General features: G+C 46.9%; 1 protein-coding gene across 4 annotated transcripts in view; it reads right to left on the bottom strand.

The window, feature by feature from the left end:
• PLXNA4 (plexin A4) overlaps nt 1-23568 on the bottom strand; it is a 609453-nt gene that overhangs the window by 54453 nt on the left and 531432 nt on the right. For all 4 annotated transcript variants that reach the window (XM_081022606.1, XM_081022607.1, XM_081022608.1 and 1 more), the window contains 6 exons: nt 18072-18305; nt 17199-17342; nt 16452-16686; nt 13138-13280; nt 6857-7125; nt 2998-3064 (listed from right to left, as the gene is read on the bottom strand). In XM_081022606.1, the coding sequence (XP_080878732.1) occupies nt 2998-3064; nt 6857-7125; nt 13138-13280; nt 16452-16686; nt 17199-17342; nt 18072-18305 (1092 nt within the window). The remainder of the gene's footprint in view (nt 1-2997; nt 3065-6856; nt 7126-13137; nt 13281-16451; nt 16687-17198; nt 17343-18071; nt 18306-23568) is intronic.

Genomic DNA, 23568 nt, shown 5'->3' with positions numbered 1-23568 from the left:
GGGGGTGGAGACGCTCCTTCAGGTATACTGGGCCGAGGCCATTTAGGGCTTTAAAGGTCAACACCAGCACTTTGAATTGTGCTCAGAAACGTACTGGGAGCCAATGTAGGTCTTTCAAGACCGGTGTTATGTGGTCTCGGCGGCCGCCCCCAGTCACCAGTCTAGCTGCCGCATTCTGGATTAGTTGTAGTTTCCGAGTCACCTTCAAAGGTAGCCCCACGTAGAGCGCATTGCAGTAGTCCAAGCGGGAGATAACTAGAGCATGCACCACTCTGGCAAGACAGTCCGCGGGCAGGTAGGGTCTCAGCCTGCATACCAGGTGGAGCTGGTAGACAGCTGCCCTGGATACAGAATTGACCTGTGCCTCCATGGACAGCTGTGAGTCCAAAATGACTCCCAGGCTGCGCACCTGGTCCTTCAGGGGCACAGTTACCCTATTCAGGACCAGGGAGTCCTCCACACCAGCCCGCCCCCTGTCCCCCAAAAACAATACTTCTGTCTTGTCAGGATTCAACTTCAATCCATTAGCCACCACATTAGTATGTGGACCAAGAACTCCCAGAAGTGCAAGCTGGATTTCGAAGGGGCAGAGGAACCAGAGACCAAATTGCAAACATGCACTGGATTATGGAGAAAGCTAGAGAGTTCCAGAAAAACATCTACTTCTGTTTCATTGACTACGCAAAAACATTTGACTGTGTCGACCACAGCAAACTATGGCAAGTTCTTAAAGAAATGGGAGTGCCTGATCACCTCATCTGTCTCCTGAGAAATCTCTATGTGGGACAAGAAGCTACAGTTAGAACTGGATGTGGAATAACTGATTGGTTCAAAATTGGGAAAGGAGCACGACAAGGCTGTATATTGTCTCCCTGCTTATTTAACTTATATGCAGAATTCATCATGAGAAAGTCTAGACTGGATGAATCCCAAGCCAGAATTAAGATTGCTGGAAGAAATATCAACAACCTCAGATATGCAGATGACACAACCTTGATGGCAGAAAGTGAGGAGGAATTAAAGAACCTTTTAATGAAGGTGAAAGAGGAGAGTGCAAAATATGGTCTGAAGCTCAACATCAAAAAAACTAAGCTCATGGCCACTGGTCCCATCACCTCCTGGCAAATAGAAGGGGAGGAAATGGAGGCAGTGAGAGATTTTACTTTCTTGGGTTCTATGATCACTGCAGATGGTGACAGCAGTCACAAAATTAAAAGATGCCTGCTTCTTGGGAGAAAAGCAATGACAAACCTAGACAGCATCTTAAAAAGCAGAGACATCACCTTGCCAACAAAGGTCCGTATAGTTAAAGCTATGGTTTTCCCAGTAGTGATGTATGGAAGTGAGAGCTGGACTATAAAGAAGGCTGGTTGCTGAAGAATGGATGCTTTTGGATTCTGGTGCTGGAGGAGACTCTTGAGAGTCCCATGGACTGCAAGAAGATCAAATCGATCCATTCTGAAGGAAATCAGCCCTGAGTGCTCACTGGAAGGACAGATCCTGAAGCTGAGGCTCCAATACTTTGGCCACCTCATGAGAAGAGAAGACTCCCTGGAAAAGCCCCTGATGTTGGGAAAGATGGAGGGCACAAGGAGAAGGGGACGACAGAGGACGAGATGGTTGGACAGTGTTCTTGAAGCTGCTAACATGAGTTTGACCAAACTGCAGGAGGCAGTGGAAGACAGGAGTGCCAATTCTATAGTTCTACGATTTTATAATCTCCTTGGCTTGGGGGTCACATAACTCCATACCCTGTGACATTTCTCCGATGAAAATAGGGATGTCCTAAGGAAAAGCAGGGCATTCCCAGGAATAAATCAGAAACTGGGGTGGCTTCTGTAAATCCGGGACTGTCCCTGGAAAATAGGGGCACTTGGACAGTCTGCCATAAGGAAAGAGACAAGCAATCGGCTCCAAACTTCCATTGCTTGTTTTTTGGGGGCATTAGAGTGTGCAGTTGTAATTGATGGGTTTGAGTCCAGGGCACACTGGTCTGTTTTGTGTGGCTACTTTCGTTCCGGTGTGTTACTGTAATGGGAAGCGGAAAGATGACAAAGATGGCCTCTCCTCATCTTCACTCGAAGCTTTCTGAATTAATATATAAATAAATTGTAGCCTAATACAGGGGCAAATCAAAGACCCAGGAAAGAATCTGCAGTGTTTAAATGACAAGGGCATAATATTATGACTCATGAATATGTCAGCCTATTTATATTGTTGCACCTAATTATATGGAGAGAGAAAACAAGTGATAGGCATTATTAGTGTTTTAAACAGAGATGCGGTGAGTATATTTTGATACGCTGCTCATAAATTGAATATAATAAAAAACGAACAGTATTTTAACTGTAAATTACCCTATGCTTCAAAATCTCAAGAAGTCACCTTTGCTGAGGCTTTGATAGCATAAACATTTGCTTAAGTATAATTCATTAAGCCTTGATTTATTATAACCTTGTAATTTAATTTGTTAAGGATTGCTGTTAGGTTTTTTCGCTTTTGCTTTTACTGCAATTGCGGGGACAGCTGAGAGTGTCTGAACATGTGTAAAGAAGCTTGCAAATTGCATCTGAGCTAGGAGGTTGGGGGGGGACTGTGGAAGGACGTGTGAATCCAGAATTGGCCTCCACAGTCACTTATGGACTCATTGTTAAAACTGTGTTTATGGAAGACAATCTTACTTGGCTATGAGTGATTGCCGAAGAAGAAGAAGATTGCAATGGGTTGGACTAGATGTCTCTCTTGAGTCCCTTCCAACTCTACATTTCTAAGATTCTATAAAATTACAATCTCAGCTTCCCATGGTATTTTTCCTTGGTCCCTTCTTGTCACACTGTTTCCCCCTGTTTTTCCAACCAGCTTGGGTAACTCAGTGAAACCAAACAATGTTAAAAACAACAGCTGAAATCCATACTAAGCCACTGATTAAAAACAACAACAACCAGGATTTCCAAATAATGAAATAACAGGCCAGTTAAGCAGTCCAGTTCTTCTTACCTTGAGAAACTTATAGAGCAGGAACGTGAACCAGTTCGTGAGCATCTTCTCAGCAACAGATTCTGTCCTAGAAGGAATGCGGAGAAAAAAATAAACTATGCAGAGCCCCAGGAAAACATCTCCTTGCCTGTTTTGCCATGCCCTCCTACGCCAAACATTCAGATTTTGGATTTACATGGAAACCACTGACCAAAAAAAGAAAGAAAAAGGTTTCATAATTGGAATTTGAGAAGGATAACATTTTCCCTGTCTGAATTTCTCTATGGGGTTTGCCTTGAGTTTTATATCTGGTGAAATTTGGTAGCTGCTCATTAGCCGTGACCAGACACCTTTTAATCTCAGACAAGGCCCACTAACGCTGGCAGCAGTGGGGATGCTCTCATGAGTGGGACGTCAGATCATCCCGTGAGATCTCACAAGAGCTGGTGTGCTAAGTGGACCTTGTCCAAGAAGCAAAACCAAGAGCTTAAAAGCTCTTTCCTCACTGGGTAGCCCCAAGCGGACCCAGCCTGGAAAGTTTGCGGATTTGCTTCTCAGGTGAGGCCTGCTCAGTGCCCCAACTCTGGGAGCATTAGAGAAGATCTCACAGGACAATCTGATTTCCCACAAGATCTTGTGATAGAATCCCCACCTTGCCCACATATATGACAGGAGCAGGCCGGCAGTAAATCACACGGAGTGGGTGAAGTTAACTCTTTATTAGAAAAACCGGAGCTGCCGATCAGTGGCGTAGCGTGGGGGGTGCCAGGGGTGCCGGCCGCACCGGGCGCAACATTTGGGGGGGCGCGTTTGGCCGGCCCTCCTCGAGGAAGCAGGAACCCCACTGTCCTCGGACCTCCTCCGAAGCCTGGCGGTGGGGCGGAGAGACCTTCTCCCCGCGCCAGCCTTCGGAAGGCTGCTCCGAAGCCTGGCGGTGGGGCGGAGAGACCTCCTCCTGGCGGCGGGAGGAGGTCTCTCCGCCCCACCGCCAGCCTTCGGAAGGCTCCTCCGAAGCCTGGCGGTGGGGCGGAGAGACCTTCTCCCCGCGCCAGCCTTCGGAAGGCTGCTCCGAAGCCTGGCGGTGGGGCGGAGAGACCTCCTCCTGGCGGCGGGAGGAGGTCTCTCCGCCCCACCGCCAGCCTTCGGAAGGCTCCTCCGAAGCCTGGCGGTGGGGCGGAGAGACCTTCTCCCCGCGCCAGCCTTCGGAAGGCTGCTCCGAAGCCTGGCGGTGGGGCGGAGAGACCTCCTCCTGGCGGCGGGAGGAGGTCTCTCCGCCCCACCGCCAGCCTTCGGAAGGCTCCTCCGAAGCCTGGCGGTGGGGCGGAGAGACCTTCTCCCCACGCCAGCCTTCGGAAGGCTGCTCCGAAGCCTGGCGGTGGGGCGGAGAGACCTTCTCCCCGCGCCAGCCTTCGGAAGGATGCTCCGAAGCCTGGCGGTGGGGCGGAGAGACCTTCTCCCCGCGCCAGCTTTCGGATGGCTGTCCTGAAGACTTGTGGTGGGAGCAGTGGCGTAGCGTGGGGGGTGCAGGGGGGGCCTGCTGCACCTGGCGCAACATCTGGGGGGGGCGCGGAAGAGACTCAAGTGCTAATATCCACGGGTTAGGGGGCGCAAATTACTTGCCTTGCCCCGGGTGCTGAGAACCCACGCTACGCCACTGCTGCCGATATACCGAAAAATGTAAAATAAATTTTTCTATATGCATCAGCCGCATCCCGAATACTAATTGCAATGAACTGGAAAGGGGGGAAAGTTCCAACATTATCGGAATGGCAGAACAAATTACTAGAATACGCAGAAATGGCACAATTGACTAATAGACTAAGAGGTAATGCAAAACAATCATTTATTCAAAAATGGGATATGTTTAAGAGATATTTACAAAATCATAATAGCAGTATAATTTCTATGGCAGCGTTTGAACGACCCTTGTGTAAATTAACTATTAAGAAATAAGGAAAGCTGGTACGAAATGTTGTAAGAAAGTGTCAGAAAATGCAAAAAGATTAAGGTAATAATGATAAGTACGTTCAACATCAGAAAGGTTAAATACATTGGGAAATGATGGGAAGTCTACTTTATTTTAGTAAGAAGATAGGATGAAAGTGTATAAGTTTGAATCAGTTTATTTTTGTAAATTTATATAAGATTACTTATACAAGATTGTTTTCTTTATTTTTCTTTATTTAAAATTGTTTATGCTATCTGTTATGCCTATTGGTGTGGTTGCTCGAGAGCGATCAGGCAAGATCCCTCACTGGTCTTTTCAAAGGCTTTATTATTGGTGCAAAAACATTTACAATGCAGAACGCCTCTATTCCATGTCTTGCTCACTCACTAGCAGAATCTGAGAGTGGGCGGTCCTTAAACTTTCCCCAGCAGAGTAGTCTCTTGACCCCCAGCCGATGCCTTCCCTCTCTGCATGAAAGCCTACTGCGCAGGGAAGGCTTGGGTAAAGGGGGACCTCCCTCCTCCCCGCTTTGCTCAGGCACAGTGTCCTGGCTCTTTCTTGCAGTCTCTGAGCCCTGCAGGTCTTCCCCACTAGAGGCGGGGCTTCCTTCCTCCGCTGAGGAAGTGCTGCTTCCCACGATCTTTGGAGGCTCTCTGTAATCCAGCTGCCCTGCCACCTCTCGCCTCTGAGCTGATGGCAGTTCCCTAACACTATGAACTTCAATAAAGTATACAACAACAGAAGAAGAAGAAGAAGAAGAAGAAGAAGAAGAAGAAGAAGAAGAAGAAGAAGGGAAGGAAGGAAGGAAGAAGGAAGACAGACTGGATTTGCACAGGAGTGCCAGCCCAAATGAGCTCAGCAACTCTTCTTCAGTAGGTCTTGCTCCTATGGGGCAGTTGTGGAAACTGAAGGTCCCTGCCTTCCCACAGCTGCCTAATTCTCCTCCTCTTCTTTCCCCAGCGAACTGAGACTGCGCCGGCATGCCTGCCTTTGCTCCTCCTTCTTCACACCTCTCCTGGTGGAGGGGGGCTTGTTTGCAGCAGCAGGGGAAAACACCCTGGCTTCTTCAGCAGCCTGACTCATTTCTGACTCTTGGCCTCCCTCTTCTCCTGCTTCCGCTTCTGAATCAGGATTTCTCTCTGCCACAGCCTCTTCCTGCTCACTAAGCCCTGTTGCCTCTTCAGCTTCCGACACCACCTCCTCCTGATCTACTCCCTCTTCTCCCTCTGACCACTCATTGTCATCCCACCACCACTTCCCTGGCTCTGAGCCTTCTTCCCTTGGTGGTTCTCCAGCTGGTGCCTTCCTACCACTCCTCTGCATCCAACCAGTCCTGGACAACAAAGCTGAAACTGCACAAGTTAAGCCCCAAAATGGAAACAACCGGAATTACCAATAACTGAAGAATGGCGGATGAAGATGATGGAATATGCACAACTAGTGAAGCTAACCAGGAAAATCAGAAACCAGCGTGATCAAGCTTTCCAAAAAGACCGGAGTAAATTCATACAATATTTGAAGGACAATTGCAAACAACTAATAACGCTAGCAGGATTGACTTAAGAAGATTTGTAATGTTTATGATTTATATCTTTTTTATATTTATTTAAAATGAAAAAATTGAAACGGATGAAATGTAAGGAGGAAGAGGTACAAAAGTGATGAAATAGATAGGAATTATGGTAACCACAAGGCGGGAGTGGGGAAAAGTTGACCAGCTCATGCGAGCAAAAATTTAATGTGAGTAATATGGATGTCTTTATATATTATGAAATGAAAACTGAATAAAATATTATTAAAAAAGAACTGCACAAGTTAAATGTGTGTAAGTTGTGGGCACCCTGTGCTCGGTTTTAATGCTTGCAATTATCTTTGTGTCACTTTTTGTGGAAAATTTAATGAGCAACAACCACCACCTGCTCCAGGGCTTACCTCCGAAGCAGAAGCTTGGGATGGTTTTTGCTCTCCAGGTTTTTGTCTATGAGATCAGCCAGGAGCTGTTTGAGGACATCCGTGGCGTATTCCAGCTTACTCTGCAGCACCGTCATGATGAGGGAGGCCACGTTGCCACGGTCTCGCATGGAGAAGCTGCGCTGGGACTCCAGGGTGCGGATGAAGGACAGGAGGAAGACTTTGTTGTTGATGAGTTGGGCAAAGAGCTTCAAGCCCTTCTCAACTCGCTCTTGCCGATACCCAGGGACCTGTCAAAAACAGAGAGAAAGAAGAGAATCAATGGCTTGGTTGCCAGCTGTACCTCTAGCACAGTGTTTCTCAAACTTGGGTCCCCAGCTGTTTTGGGACTACAACTCCCATCATCCCTAGACAGCAATACGAGTGCTCAGGGATGATGGGAGTTGTAGTTCAACAAGAGCTGGGGACCCAACTTTGAGAAACACTGCGTCTAACATAAAGCTCCATATAAGTCAGTGTAGCCCAGGGGTCAGCAAACCTTTTCAGCAGGGGGCCGGTCCACTGTCCCTCAGACCTTGTGGGGGGCCGGACTATATTTTTTGGGGGGGAAATGAACGAATTCCTATGCCCCACAAATAACCCAGAGGTGCATTTTAAATAAAAGGACACATTCAACTCATGTAAAAACACGCTGATTCCCGGACCGTCCTTAGGCCGGATTTAGAAGACGATTGGGCTGGATCTGGCCCCCGGGCCTTACTTTGCCTACCCATGGTGTAGACCAGGCTTTCTCAACCTGTGTGTCCCCAGATGCTGTTGAACTACAACTCCCATCACCCCTAGCTAGCAAGGGCAGAGCTCAGGGATGATGGGAGTTGTAGTCCAACAACTTCTGGGGACCCACAGGTTGAGAGCCGCTGGTGTAGACTGTCTACACAGAATTACAGTGTTACAAAGAAGTCAGCAAAAGTGACACAAAGGCTGGCAACATCAACCCCACCACGTGGGAATCCCTTGCAGACGACTGCAATGCCTTGAGACAGACAAACAGGTTGTGCATCCACAGCAGTGAGAAGAGGAGGAATGACCACTGGGAGGAATGCAGAGAGAAGAAACACCCTGGTGCATCTGCAGCAGCACAGCTGGACGCTTTCCTCTGCCCCAGCTGCAACAAAACATGTCTCTCCAATATCGGTCTCTACAGCCACAGCAGGTGCTGCAATTCTCCAATGGTTTGACTTCACTCCTAAAAGTGCCCTTTGCCATGATCTTCCGAGACAGACGGATGCCAGCAACGGTCAGTGTAGACTTCACTGAAGTAGACGGACCAATGGAACTGGCTCAATATGAGGCAGCTTCTGCTGGTCGTCGGGAGAAGTACAAGGTCCTGTACAAAGAAACGCAGCTGCCCTGCTGTCACGGGACTGCCAAGGACTGCTTTTGAGTTTGGGGGAGGAGAAGAGTCAGAGCGGGAACAGTCAGAAGGAGACCATCAGGAAATGACGGGAGGGGGAGAGCAGGAGCGAGCCAGGAGGTGTCAAGGCTCTCTGATGCTGAACCAGAGTCCCAGCACTGCACAGGAGGCTCAGGGACAGACGCAGAGCCCATGCCTGAGCCTTCGGCACAGGAAAGGAGAGGGTTAAAGCACAGGGATCAGAGACATCCCATGAGGCTTCCCCGCCTTTTCTGCTGGAGGAGAAGCAGGAGAAGACCACTCCCCGAATCTGAACAGGACAATTCGGATGCATAAGTTGTACTGTGCTGCTGGAACATATGTAAAATAAGGTAAAGGGACCCCTGACCATTAGGTCCAGTCGTGACCGAATCTGGGGTTGCGGCGCTCATCTTGCTTTATTGGCCGAGGGAGCCGGCGTCCAGCTTCTGGGTCATGTGGCCAGCATGACTAAGCCGCTTCTGGCAAACCAGAGCAGTGCACGGAAACACCTTTACCTTCCTGCCAGAGCGGTACCTATTTATCTACTTGCACTTTGATGTGCATTCGAACTGCTAGGTTGGCAGGAGCAGGGACCGAGCAACGGGAGCTCACCCCGTCCTGAGGATTCAAACCGCCGACCTTCTGATTGGCAAGTCTTAGGCTCTGTGGTTTAACCCACAGCGCCACCCGCGTCCCATACATATGTAAAATAAAGAACTGTAAACATCTCTCTGAGTGAGCAGAGGATGCTTATTGTGAAGAGCTTACACAAACCATCACACCAGCCCTGAGCCAAAGAGGGCAGGGCACATTTGTACACACAAAAAAGGCTGAACAAGGGCTGGCCAGAAGTGGTGCCAGCTTCTCTTTGATGAATCAAGCAACCTGGCTTTGTCCTGATCTCCTCAATTCTTTCTGCAGGACCCTGGCCAGCATAGTACCTGCCAATGTTTTTCAGGAGGGGCTGCCATCACCACCTCCTCTGCTTCTTCCCTCCCTGGCACGCAGCATGCCTTTGCAGTCTGCTCCACTCCACAGCAGAGGCGGGTTGGCCACGCCAAACCGTTTTCACAACAAAAGAAGTTAAATTATAGAACTTGCTCCCAAAGGAGGAAGTCATGGCCACCAACCTAGATAGCTTGAAAAGAGGATTAGATGAATTCATGGAGGAGAGGACTATCAGTGGCTATCAGCCATGATGGCTATGATCTGCTTCCACAGTTGGAGGAAGCAAAGCTTCTGAATACCAGTTCCTGGAAACCACAGGAGGGGGAGAGTTGCCCTTGTGTTCGAATCCTGCTGGCGGGTTTTCCACAGGCATCTGGTTGGCCACTGTGAGAGCAGGATGCTGGGCTAGAGAGGCCATTGGTTTGATCCAGCAGATCAAATGGCCACTTGGGACTAGAATGAAGACCAACTGAGCTCCTGACTGCTTTGTGATGTAATAAAGGAAGAAGCACATGCCACTAAGCCACAGAGGTATAGAGGAGGAGGAGCCATTTTTGGCTTTCACAGAAAGGGCCCCTGTCCAAAAGGAGCCGCAGGACTCCTCAGCCACAAGGGTAGCTAATATTTTGTGGCCTGAAGATCCACTTTCTCTTTTTTTTTTTAAAAAAAGATATTTATTAGAAGTTTAAGAATTACAGAAAAAAGAAAAAAAAGAAAACAACAAAAAAATTGACAAAACATACATTACAATACATAAAAGGAAAAGCATAAAAAACAATACAACAATACAGCAAAAAAAACCAATAACATTAAAACACACATCCAATGTTCCATATCTTTATCTTTCATTTACTTGTTTCATCGACCTCCTCACACCTCCCTTTTTGCATTCTAATTTAATTAATTGTTTCAGCAAATTCTTTCCATCTTTCTCAATTTTTGTTATATAATTTATCTTAACGATCTAACCTATTAATTAACTCAACAAATCCTTTCCATCTTTCACTATATTCTGTCATTCAATTTACCTTAATTTATTTAACCTTATCTTACCTTAAAAAAACCTTAAAACTTAAAACGTAATACTTATTTGTACATAACTCCTTATATCATTTCTACTAAAGCCAAATAGTTTCATTCCAACATTTTTCCTAATACTCGTTAATTTTACACTAATTCTCAAAATAAATTTTTAAAAACTTTCTTCCAATCTTCATCCAACGTCTCTTCTTCCTGGTCTCGGGTTTTGTCAGTCCTTCTTGTCCCTTCCATCTAGTCCATCAACCTGGTGATCTTATGTCCGAGGCTCTTAAGTCTTTTCCATGTCCCTTCTGCAGATCTTCTTCTTGTTTATACCTGCACTTTACTTTGTCTTTTGTTGATCTTTTTCTTAATTTCTTTCCTTTCTCATTGGGGGGTAGGTCTCGGGAGGACTCCAATCCAAAAATATCTCCATCTCCCCTCAGCAGATCAGCCCATTCCCCACAGACCCATTCCCCACAGTCAACACTGTAATCCAGAAAGTATTTAAAAGCATGTTTCAAAGTCCTTCCAAAATTAAGAGGCCTCACAGCTCCAGACCCCCCCGGTCCACTCCAGATTCAAACTTCAAGAACAGCGGCTTATGCTCCTGCAAGGTCTCGAGTCTCTCCATTTGTGTTACTTGAGGTTCAACAGCAACCTCCTCCATTATCTTCTGCACTTGCACTTGCCCTGTCAAAACAGGTTCCTGGGTTGGTTCCTAAATGGTTTCTATATGGGTATTCACCGTTTGTCCAAAGTTTTTAACTGCAACAGTCATCAAATCCATCTTCTCATGCATCTGCTCCAGCAAAGCGCTTGTCTTGCAAAAAGCAAGCACCAAAACTTCTTCTAAACACATTTTTATTCAAGGTCAGAGTCTGGTCTCATGATCCTAATCTTCACAGCTGTGAAATCCCCAGATCAACTCCAGCAACAATTTAACAAGCTCCCTCTAGAGGAGACAATTTCTATTTGTATCCATCTTTTGAAAGCAGGACCAACAAAAGAAAATTACTTTCATTTTTCAAATATTTTGTTTCTTTTGAATGCAAGAGGCAACATTGGAATCAATTTGTTTCTCTTTTTTAACTATCTGTCAAAAGACGTTCCATTCACAGTCGATGAACTTCCCCATAAATTTCTGTCTCTGACACCCCGTTCCCAGGTTTGAGACGGTGGAAATTTATCTTTCTTTACTCTCTCTCCTGCAGGCTTGAACAGTCAAAATTCCCCCCCCCCCTTTTCTCCTGCTTCCAAGAGGGGTTTTGGTGGTAATAACTGAAGGAAATTTAGACCTTTATATACGACTTTCCAGACTTTAGCTTGCAAAGTTTTTGCTTCAATCTATTTACAAAAACGGGAGGCGGACTTCCTGTTTAGAGCCTTCCCGCTTCAGTGCCAAATTAAAATGTTTCTTAATCCAATTTTCCGTTCTACTCACGGGTACTTGTTTAGAGTCCAATTGTCCACAGGAAAAAGTCAGCGCTCTCCGGCAACGGCTGTGCGGCTTCACTCCGTAAAAGTAGCGGTTGATTCAAAACACCGCGCCACTCACCCCGGGTCGCTTTGGATCCCCGAAAAAGGGTTTCCCTGCGAGTAGGGGAGGCGCTCCTGGTGTCAGCCGAATCCCACGTTCCCAGGCTTCAACCGCCTGGGATTTTTAAAGGGGCTCCACCTTCGCCGCGGCAGCAAGACCCGATTTTCACGGAGCGGGTTCCTCTTGGTCAGAGGAACTCCGCCATTGCCGATGGCGCAAACCCGCTAACTCAGCTCTCCATCCCTTCACTTATGCTGCCAATGAATGCTCTTCCATGTGCAACTACAACTCACCACACAAACAGCACAAACACTCGCTTGGCGCACAGTCCACAATTCTCTCCCTCTGTCTCTCTCTCACACATGCAGTGAAGCATTTATACACAGCATTCTCTCACACACGAACACACTGTGATGGCCTGGGTCTCAGGCTCAGAATCGGAACCAGAGGAGACTCAGTCCGCACTGGACCCTTTGCCTCAGGCATCATCTGAACCAAGTCTGGGGCCTGATCCTGAAGAGCCCCAGTCTGCACAGGTTCCCCTGCAACAAACACCAGCTGGGCCGAGTCAGGGGCCTGAGCCTGCCCTGGCTCCAGATGTGGGGATTACCTCGTTGCCTTCAGCTGCTTACAGCTGCTCCACTACCAGTTGGGTCAGGAGAGGCTGAGACGGCCTCTGGGTCTAGTAACCCATCGACGTCTCCCGAGCTGCAGAGACTAAGGTCTGAGAGAAGGAGAGACCTGAGTACTCATAGAAGGAGTGCTCGCCTTCGGGCGAAACAGGGAGGTGAGTCGCCGAGGGATCAGGACCAGCCGCTACCCTGACAAAGATAAAAGGCTGTTGGACCCCGCCCCAGCTTGCGGGAGCAACATTGCTGTATGCTAGATCCTGCCTGAGATCCTGTACCTGTCCTTGCCGGGTTTCCTGCCTCGTGTTCTGCCTTGGCCCTGTCGGACTGACTCCCAGTGGAACCTTCGGATTCTGGACCAGACCTGGACCATATTTCACGGGTTACCCCCAGGCCCAACACACACACACACACACACACACACACAGAGAGAGAGAGAGAGAGAGCACATATCCAGTCCTCTCCAGGGATGGATGAGGCAGTGAGGAGGTTGGCACAGTGCAAACAAACTGGCAGAAGGCCCAGATGGGTTCTGCCAGGGCATTAGCACTGTGCTGACCTTCTTGCTGTCTCTCCCCTCACGCTCCCTCTCTATCGCCAACATCTCCAGATAGGCCTGGAAATGTCTCTTGTCTAGAACCCTGGAGAGATGTATGGAGCTGGACAGACCAATGGGCTGTGTCAGCATAAGGCAGCTTCCAGCGTTCTTGTGTTTAAGGAAGGTGCTTACCTCCAGATCCCTCAGCACAGGGTGATCTTCGATGCCAGGGAAAAGCACCCTCATGGTATAGGTCCGGTAATCCAGAAACGGGATGCCAGCTCCATCTAAATCGCTAGTCAGCTCGTGGATGTCAGTCTGCAGTTCTGCAAAAGCTGTGATTTAAGGTGGCGGGGGAGGAAGGAGACAAATAAAGCTGGACTATTAAAGGGAAATATGAATCCTAAGTGGAGAAGATCTGGAGCAGCGCAGTGGAGTGAACATCAGATTGTGATCAGAACGGCACAAGTTCAAATCCTCACCCTGTCATGAAACTCACAGAAATACCCAGGGCTTATCAGTATCTCCCAGCCTATCCTACCTCATAGAGGTCCTGGAAGGATAAAGTAGGGACACCCTTCTCTACGCTGCCCTGAGCTCTTTATGGAAGGATGCGATGCGAGGGTTGCATACCATAGAGAAATGTCCCCCCAAAAGCAACTCCCCCAAGGCTTGGCTAAGGTACAGCTTTAGCTGGTGTTCACCAGCACTGGTAGGGCAGAAGCCAGAAAGCCCAACAGCAGGTAGTGCCAGAGCCAATGGAAGGCAGAGCCAACTCATTCTAGATTTGCCCCTCCCCCTGCAGAGTTCTGTTGAGACAACACTGAGACCAAGGAGAAGGAAGCTAAGAGCACAAATCTTTGAGCGCCACATTGGGCAGAAGATTTTTGAATTGCAGGGGGTTGGACTAGATGACACTTGTGGTCCCTTCTAGCTCTACTATTCTATGGTTCTATGATTAGGTGCAAGGTCAGCCAAGCCAATTGCTATGGCAATGGCCCAGTGCCATCTAACTGCATAAGATGTGTCAGCTCATTAGTCAGTGAGTCTGCTCATGAGTCTGTGTTACGTCTTGAAGCTGCATCAACCTTATGTCTACCTTGTGCTTGTACATATCTGTAACTGTATCTCCAAAGCCTACGTGCTGTATGTCTATATCAGCGTCTGGAACTGTATTAATGAAGCCTTATCTTCTACAGCAGTAAACTATTTTGGACCTTAAGATGCCTCTGTGGTGAATGGAACTGGGAGCACCTTCTGCTGCATGGGTATCTCACCTCAGATCCCAACAGGTGCCACTCCCTGGATTTTATGCAAATAAGAAGGGAGGCAGGTTGGAGCTGGGCGGGGGGCAGACCAAGTTTGGTGGAGCCGTGTTGACTTCCCCTAATGGACCAGCTTTCACTGCTAAGCTACAGGGCATTCTTCAGACACTGAAAGAACACACACACCACAATGTGGTCCAAAGCTCAGTGAAGGATCACTTGTTTTGCCTATATGAAATCCCAGATTCAAGGCTGGCCATCTCCTGTTAAGAGTCTTGGGTGGCAAGTTGGGAAAGGCTTCTGTCTCTGCTTAGAGAGCTGCTTTCAAATGAAGTAGAGGCCATTCCTGATGGTCTGATGCAATAGGTGGCTCTTTCATTATTCCTTGCTTATTGGCCATCAGGTCTCTTCCCCTCCCATTCCTTCTTCCCTGGTTCTAAACTGAGGATGGGGAATATCGGGTCCAGGGATGAATGTGGTCCTGCAATCCTGTTTATCTGGCCTTTGGGATCCGCCCCCCTCCGGACACTCCCCACATCCTCTACTAGCCCTGCTTTGCAGCCTCATTGGGTGGTTTTTTAAAAAAAATTCTTTAGTGATAAAAACACAATAACAGAATCAACAAGATTAACAGCCGGCAAAACAAAGAAATGAAAAACAACAACAGAGATAATAAAACATGATTTAGATTAAACTGAACACTGAAAGCCTACTTTTATTTTTTAAAAAAATATATTTTATTGATTTGTTAACAAAAAAGTGCAAATGTAAGAAAAAGAAAGAAGACAAAGAATTAAAAATTTAAACCATAAAACACCACAGCCTGGAAGGACAAAAGTACAAAGGGATAGTAAAATATTGACTCATACAAAGATTCTGTTTACAAATAATAAATCTTTTTTTAAAAAATAAAAGAATTTTCCACCTGTTTTCCACCATCATTATTGAGAATAAAGGTTCTATATAGTCTGACATGAGCCAGGAATTTGCATATACTGGTCACACTGAGAAACTAAATGCCTCAAAATTTGTATAAGAAATAAAATCATCCCATATAGCAAAGCAACGGTCATTCATGTTCTGCCCTTCTTGAAAATGTATCCCACAAACTAAAAAGTATAGTTTGTGGGATATATTTTCAAGAAGGGCAATTTGCCAAACTGTAGAATACAAGCAATCCAAATTACTAAGATTAAAGGTCTTCCAGAATTTGTCAATACAGCCCAGGCTGCTGATAGGAGATGACCAATAAGTTCTTTATTTTTCAAAGCCCATATACAGGTTCAAAAGCACCAGGTGAAAAGATGGAGTAATAGTTTCTTTTGCTATCAAGAAACCAACTAAACTAACTCAGCAAATACAACGTTCCAAAATCCAGCCACCTTTGAGCAGTCCCACCACATGTGTTTATATGTACCAACTACATGGCAGCCTCTCCAACACAGTGAAGATGTACCTGGATGCACGGAGGAGAGCAGTCATGGAGTAAGGTACCAGTCATGTTCTAACTTTAGAAAGAGCTCTCAAGTTTGAGCTGGTGATGACCTGTATGGAGGCTTGGTCCACAGACCTTTCCTCTGCTCATCTGTATGTCCCAATTCGATTCCCACCATGACTTTTGACTATGGGCCCCAACGGAGGCATTAATCAGAACTGTGTACAACATAGAGACCAGTCCCATTACAAAATGTCTTGTATCTTTGACCCATCATTCAAAAGGAGTTGATTGCCCAGTGCCATCTGTTTTCGTAGAGTGACAGATGAGAAGGAACTAAAGCTGACAGCCCATTAGCCAGGGAGAAGGTTTATCCCCTCTACGTGTAGAAATCAGCCTATTGTACAAAGGTAAACATTGCATTTGTGCTGCAACTGCTTTTGTCTCTGGCTTTGTCTGTGTGGCCCCTGGAATGTTGTTTGGAAGGGAATGTGGCCCTTGAGCTCATGAAGGTCTGCCCCACTCCTGTTCTAAGCCACGTACAGTCTGACTTCCCCAAGCCAACTGGAACTTCAATCTCTCCTGTCCCCTTAACCTACTCCTTTCCCCACAATTCCTTTGCTAGCAGTTTCATTCTTAGCTATAACATGAGCCAACTGGTCTACACACCTATATAAATTCTCAGTTGCCCTGCATCTCAAAATAGGATCTCCTGTTGCCAGATGCACACTTCTCTACTTAGCATATGACAGAAGGATCCTCCCATGGCTTTTAAAAATATTTTTGGTCCCTTCCGCTTGCCGTACCTTCCTTGCACTCCAAGGCGACCCGGGACTCCAAGTTGTCCATTTGCATCTGGAGCCGTTTGAGGGTGAGGTCACTCTCGCGGGACTTGCGCTTGTAGGCAATCAGCACGGCCACGATGAAGATGATGAGAAGCCCCCCTGCCACGGCAATGCTGACAATGGCAGGCAGGCTAAGTGGGCTGTCCGGGGAGATGTTCACCATCCCTGGGGAAAACTCCATCCCTCCAACGCGAGCCTGCAAGTTAGAGGAAGGAAGTGAGGAGACCAGATAAGTTCAAGGCATTCCAGAAAGACACTCTGCAAAGCCCCAAATGTGGCACTGCCTGCAACACTCAGCTTCATGAGTCTCTCGGCTTCCTTTACTTCTAAAGCCAAGTTTCTAGCCCATGTGGTTTCAAGGATATGCTTGAAAGAGTATGTGCTGAAATCTGAGAAGCCAGAGATGAGCCCAAGAAAGATCTGCAGGGCTTGAAGTGGTTTGAAGAACACCTTACCTTTCTCCATAACTAGCAAATAAAGAGGAACAAATCAGTAAAAGCTGAAGGATAATTACTTATTTTATTCAACAGGGTTTAGATACTGCTTAATCAACAAAAAACTCAAAGCAGGGAAAGAATACATTATGCAAAAGAAGATACATTATGCACATTTCTTCGACTTTGCATGATTTATGCAGGCTGCAGAACCCAACCTTTCCTCCAGAAGAGAATTGCATTTGCTCCGCAGCATATTAGTGCTTTTGCTCACCGTCACTTTATGCCGTCCAGTGAGATTTGGGGACTCGCATAGCAGCTGCACTTCAGATACTGTGGGAACACAGGGCTTCTCACCAACCAGAACAGTGTAATTCAGCTTGGCGTTCCCTCCTGTCAATGGGATCAGGTTTTTACCCTGTGTTGAGAGAAACGAAACCCATCAATAGGTGAGCAGCATCAAGGAGCAGAGGCCCTTGCGGTGAGTGAAAGGCCCTGGCTCATCTTTGGCTTTGACATCCAGCAAGATCCAACTGTACATTTCACTGCAGAAAGTGGGAAGCTTGTAGCAAAACGTTCTCTGGTTCAGTGAACCCTCAAACCCAAGCCCAAGAACCACCCAGTGCCCCAGCGATATGGGCTCAAAATATGGCATCCTTATGTTCATCTGTAGGGACGCGGGTGGTGCTGTGGGTTAAACCACAGAGCCTAGGATTTGCCGATCAGAAGGTCGGCCGTTCGAATCCCCGTGACGGGGTGAGTGCCCGTTGCTCGGTCCCTGCTTCTGCCAACCTAGCAGTTCGAAAGCACGTCAAAGTGCAAGTAGATAAATAGGTAGGGAAGGTAAACGGCGTATCCGTGCGCTGCTCTGGTTCGCCAGAAGCGGCTTAGTCATGCTGGCCACATGACCCAGAAGCTGTACGCCGGCTCCCTCGGCCAATAAAGCGAGATGAGTACCGCAACCCCAGAGTCGGCCATGACTGGACCTAATGGTCAGGGGTCCCTTTACCTTTTATGTTCATCTGAACTAACGTGAGAACATGAGAATTTAGTCAAAAGGGCATCACGCGTCACTAGAAATTTGGGGGTTCACTAGGAAATGGATGGTGTGGTTTCATTTTTGGATCACCACTTCCTCTCGCCGTACCTTTAATATCACAGGGGTCCCTGGTTTCAGCTCCAAAATCCCAGAGGGATTGAAAGCCTCAAAGATGGGGTTTGGGTAGTAGGTGAAGTTGGGTTTCTCGAGGATCAGCAAGGAGTGGACGTTGTCCAAGATGAAGCCAAACTCATCTGGCCACACAGGAGGGTCGGTCTGGTTATTTGGTTCCACTGCTGGTGCTTGGCAGATCATCTCTGTGTCGTTCTGCACTTCGCAAACCTGAAACGCACAATCCAATAGGGGGTGCAAGTGCAGTTTAGAAGGATCATGGAATAGGTTACAAAGCCATATCAATATCTGGGCAGAGGGTGGAATTATCAGCTGCACAAGTAACCAAGGTGACCGGCATTCAAAAATCTCATCTCAACCATAAGATTGTGATGATGATGATGATGATGATTTATGACTTTTATCAGGACAGGTGAAGCAAAGTACTTCTTAATGCAGCACCTAGTCGGACTATTGAAGTTGATCTCATAGGAGGCAGTGATGGTCACGACCTAGGACCCTCATACCTATGGGACAGCCTCTCCTGGTGTGCCCCACAGAGGACCTTAAGGCCCATAAATAGCAACACCCTAGAGGTCCCAGGCCCTAAGGAAATCAGATTAGCCTCAACCAGAACCAGGGCCTTTTCAGCACTGGCTCTGGCCTGGTGGAACTCTCTGTCTCATGAGACCAGGGCCGTACAGGATCTGATTTCTTTCCGCAGGGCCTGTAAGACAGAGTTGTTCCGCCTGGCCTTTGGCTTAGAATCAATTTGATTCCCTCCCCCTCTTTCTTTTTTTCCTTTCTCCTTTTGTGATGGAACTCCTATTTGGGGACTTCCCTGGCTTTTTTCTGGCCCATGTAGGACCAGTCTGGATAGTTAGCCTTGGTGAAGATTTGACATTTTCATCCCCCCAAAAGTTTTTGATTTGAGTTTCCACTGAAATGAGGCTGTATTTTAATGGTTTAATGTTGTATTTTAATCTTGTTTTTAAGTTGTAATTCAATTAATTGATTTTATATCGGGTGTTAGCTGCCCTGAGCCCGGTCTTGGCTGGGGAGGGCAGGGTATAAATAAAATTTATTATTATTATTATTATTAGATAGCTTTAAAAGAAGATCCCACAAATCCATGGAGGTGAGGGATATCAGTGGCTACTGGCAGTGATGGCTGTGCTCTGCCGCCATATCTGGAGACAGCTATGCTTCTGAATACCAGTTGCTAGAAACCACAGGAGAGGGGAAGGCTGGTGTCCCACAGGCAAAGCGTGTTTTCCTTCACGGAGAGCACGTGTTGTGGTGGGGGCCGCCAGGACACTCCAAAGTTGGGGGCGGGCTAATTGACCGTTGGCCACTGATGTGATTGGGGTTTCCCTTGTTGTTGGGAAGGAGTTAATGTTGCCATTTGTTGACTGACAGCCAAAAATGCTAAAACTTCTTGCACGAGGCTAGGGCTTCCTCTTTTCACCCATGCATCGGATTGCCTGTCCCTCCCTCCCTAGAATAGGGTTGTTCGCTTTGACCTTGCTATGCCTGTCATGGGGTCGTCTGCTTTGGGGCAGGGGCCTGGTAGGAATTTTGTCCATCTGGCTGATTGGCTGGGGCCATTTGGTTTTTGCCTACTGCGTAGCAAATCGCCACAACTTGTAAGGTTCACGGTTAGGCATTGGTTTATGGTTTGGTTGGTTGATGGGCATGGATTGGCTGTGCCTGCCCCTCTAATGCTGCTGCTGCAAGGGATTCCGTTAAAGGAATCGGGGGCTAACTATTGCTTGTCCACTCTGTCAAGGGGGCTCGGGCCGTAGCAATGAGCTCCTGGTTGCATTTGGGGAAGGCTGAGGGCAGGTTCCCTGCTCCGACGCTACCCCCAAGTGTATTCCCTATTCTGACTTTCGCATCGTGTGGAATGTCAGTCTGTCCCCCACGGTGGGGGCAGCTAGTCGCAACCAATGCCTAAGCAACCACTCACAAATTTGTATTTTAATAAAGTTGTGGCAAAAATTATGGCAAAAATCTTAAACAAAAATTCTGTGTGATGTGTGAGTTATTGGGGTGGCCCTGGGGACCTCGACACACAACTAGCTGGAGACCATGAGAACAGCTAGATGCGGGACTAGATAGGTCATCGGCCTGACCCTGCAGGTTCTTTTTATGTTCTCATGTTTCTGATAAGACTTACACAACATTACCGAAGACCTGTGCTACCATTGCTTATTCTGATTCTTATTATATATCATTTACCTGCTTCTGTTTGCAAAGAAACCTACTTTGTTTTCTCGCCCTTTTGTGGCAGATGACTGGGGAAGCTTTCTTACGTTGCCCTTGAAAGATTGTAATTATTGGTTAAGCATTAAGGCAGTGGCTTTACTCGCAAAAGACTGGATGAAAAAAACAAACCAGGAAGAAGCAAGCAAGCAGATAATGGCTTCTTTTGCCTCTGTTGTGTTAGAATCCATTAAAGTGAATGTGCCTGGCAGTTATCTCGATTATATCCCTGGATATATTTACCAGGGTTTGCAGTATTAGGAAACTTCTCTGAGCCTGGCATTAGCTACTGCTAGTGTTTTGATTTTGGCCTGGGGCTAAAGCAAATGAACATGAATCAATAAGAAACTCATGTTGCAGTTTTACACATCACTTGGGAAGACAGGCAAACTAATACCAGTGTACTGGAAGAAGCAAAGAGCACCAGTATCAAAGCAATGATTCTTCAACATCAACTTTGTTGGACTGGTCATGTTGTGCGAATGCCTGATTATCGTCTTCCAAAGCAACTACTCTATCCCGAACTTAAAAATGGAAAGCGTAATGCTGGTGGTCAACAAAAGAGGTTTAAAGACTGTCTCAAGGCAAATCTTTAAAAATGTAGTATAAATGCCGACAACTGGGAAACACTGGCCTGCGAGCGCTCCAATTGGAGAACAGCCTTTACCAAAGGTGTCATGGGTTTTGAAGACACTCAAATTCAGGATGCAAGGGAGAAACATGCTAAGATGACGGCACGCTTGGCAAACCCTCACCAGGATCAACTCCCTCCTGGAAACCTATGTCCCCACTGTGGAAGGACGTGTGGATCCAGAATTGGCCTCCACAGTCACTTATGGACTCGTTGTTAAAACCGTGTTTATGGAAGACAATCTTACTCGGGTACGAGTGATCGCCAAAGAAGAAACAAACAAAGAAGAAGCCCTCCATGTGTTTTTGAATACCACTCCCATCAGTCCCAGCCATGAAGCATCTGCCAATTCATGATTTCAGCAGGCAAAGTGGGGATCTCCATGACAGACTCTCCTTGCCCCCAGAGCCAACCGAGCCAGACAGACCTCGACAGACTGGCTTCTCTACTTCAACCAAACTTCCTCCAGAATGAGATATAGGGGGGTTGGATTACTCTGTTATTCCCAGGGTAAGTCTCTACACAGGACTGCAGCCATCAACATGTTTAAACTTTGGCTCCATTACACCAGAATGTGGCAAGCACCAGATGTCTTGCCCAAAGCAGGAGGGATCTGAGGAAGGTGTCATGATGTTGCCACCTCTTCCTATGCAAACAAGCTCGCAAAAAAATGCAGAGCTTTGCAGAAGCTCCTGCAAAGTGTTGGCATGTTTCGTTAGCATCAGAAGACCTACTTGTTTTAACAGAATCTTTTTGGGTTGCAAAAACCCCCAGAATGGAACAGAATTCAGGCCTGAGAGTCCTTCTCTGAACTGGCAATTCTAATCAGCTAGAAACAAGAAGACCTTCTGCAGCCAACCTCCTCCTCCTTCCCTCTCTCTTTCTCTGTCCCCCACCCTCTGTATTCAATCTCGCCAGTGAAATAGGCTAAGCCATTCTCCATTAGGTTCTATGCCAGCTCCACGGAGCAATCGTGTTGAGCTAAATCAGAAGTGACACAACTCAAGACTGGCCTCGCAGATGTGCTGGCTTGGCATGCAGAGTTCATCCTGCTGCAGAATGAAAAAGCTCACAAGACCAGCACAGGATGCCCTGTCTCTTAACTGCCATCTTTCTGCAGAAAAGATGGTACTGGGGTTTATATCATATCAACAAAATGTCCATTGCAGGAATGGCCAGGAGGAGTCAGGATGCTGTAGGGACCCCCGGGGGCGCGATATATCATTCTTCAGTGTGTGCACAGCAACACATTTCACACACACACACACACATACACACACGGGCCGCCAGGTTTCCTTGGAGTGAATAGAAGTCCCTCACTTTTGTGGGGGACACAGTTGGTGTTATGTACTGAGTTGAATAGGATCCAAAATGCAGCAGTCTGATTGGTCCTAGAACAACAGGATTCAGAATGCAGCAGTCTGATTGGTCCTAAAACAATAGGATTCAGAATGCAGCAGTCTGATAGGTCCTAGAGCAATAGAATTCAGAATGCAGCAGTCTGATTGGTCCTAGAACAATAGGGTCCAGAATGCAGCAGTCTGATTGGTCCGCAGGAGCCACCCAATCCAACTCCAGGTGGAAGTGAATCCGCAACCTGATTGGCCTACAGGAGAATCCCAGATTTAGCCAATCACGTGGGGCCCATTGTGTAAATAATGTATATAAAGCAGTTACAGATAGGTAGCCGTGTTGGTCTGCCATAGTCAAAATAAAAAAAATCCTTCCAGTAGCACCTTTAAGACCAACTAAGTTAGTTCTTGGTATGAGCTTTCGTGTGCAAGCACACTTCTTCAGATACACTGAAACAGAAGTTGCCAGATCCTATTGACTATTCAATTGCTCATCATCTAACATTGTGTATGGCATCAAATGCCAACAGTGTCCTTCAGCTCTCTATATTGGACAAACAGGCCAAACCTTACGCCAAAGAATAAATGGACATAAATCTGACATCAAGAATCACAAAACAGAGAAACCAGTAGGAGAACACTTCAATCTCCCAGGACATTCTATACAAGATCTCAAAGTAGCTGTTTTACTACAAAGGAATTTCAGAAATAGACTGGAAAGAGAAGCTGCTGAATTGCAACTCATTACCAAACTTAAAACCATGGAGAGACCTGGTTTGAACAAAGACATTGGATTCTTATCCCATTATACATGACTAAGCCATTTCTCACCTTCTCACCCCTTGCCTTTTCCTGTAAGACCTATTACAGTCGTTAAGAGTCGTCAGCAGGCTCATCTCAGCTATCTGCCAATCTCCCATTCCCACCACCCTTCTGAGTAATACCCCTCCCCACCTTCTCACTATATAGAAGGATCTGGCAACTTCTGTTTCAGTGTATCTGAAGAAGTGTGCTTGCACACGAAAGCTCATACCAAGAACTAACTTAGTTGGTCTTAAAGGTGCTACTGGAAGGATTTTTTTTATTTTGTATATAAAGCAGAAATTTCGAGGGAACCTCAATTCCTCACTTCTATGAGCTGAATAAAGAGCATGACATCCACACTCGACTCCGAGAATATTTCAGTTGGGTTAGTCCTTTTTCTTAGTCTTGGCCATTGAAGACCATTTACTTTGCCCCATAGAAC

This window comes from Podarcis pityusensis (genome assembly GCF_964106645.2).
Source record: "Podarcis pityusensis genome assembly, chromosome: 10".
Classification (NCBI taxonomy): Eukaryota; Metazoa; Chordata; class Lepidosauria; order Squamata; family Lacertidae; genus Podarcis; species Podarcis pityusensis.
The sequence above is the reverse complement of the archived record's forward strand: the minus strand, read 5'-3'. Positions and strand labels throughout refer to the sequence as shown.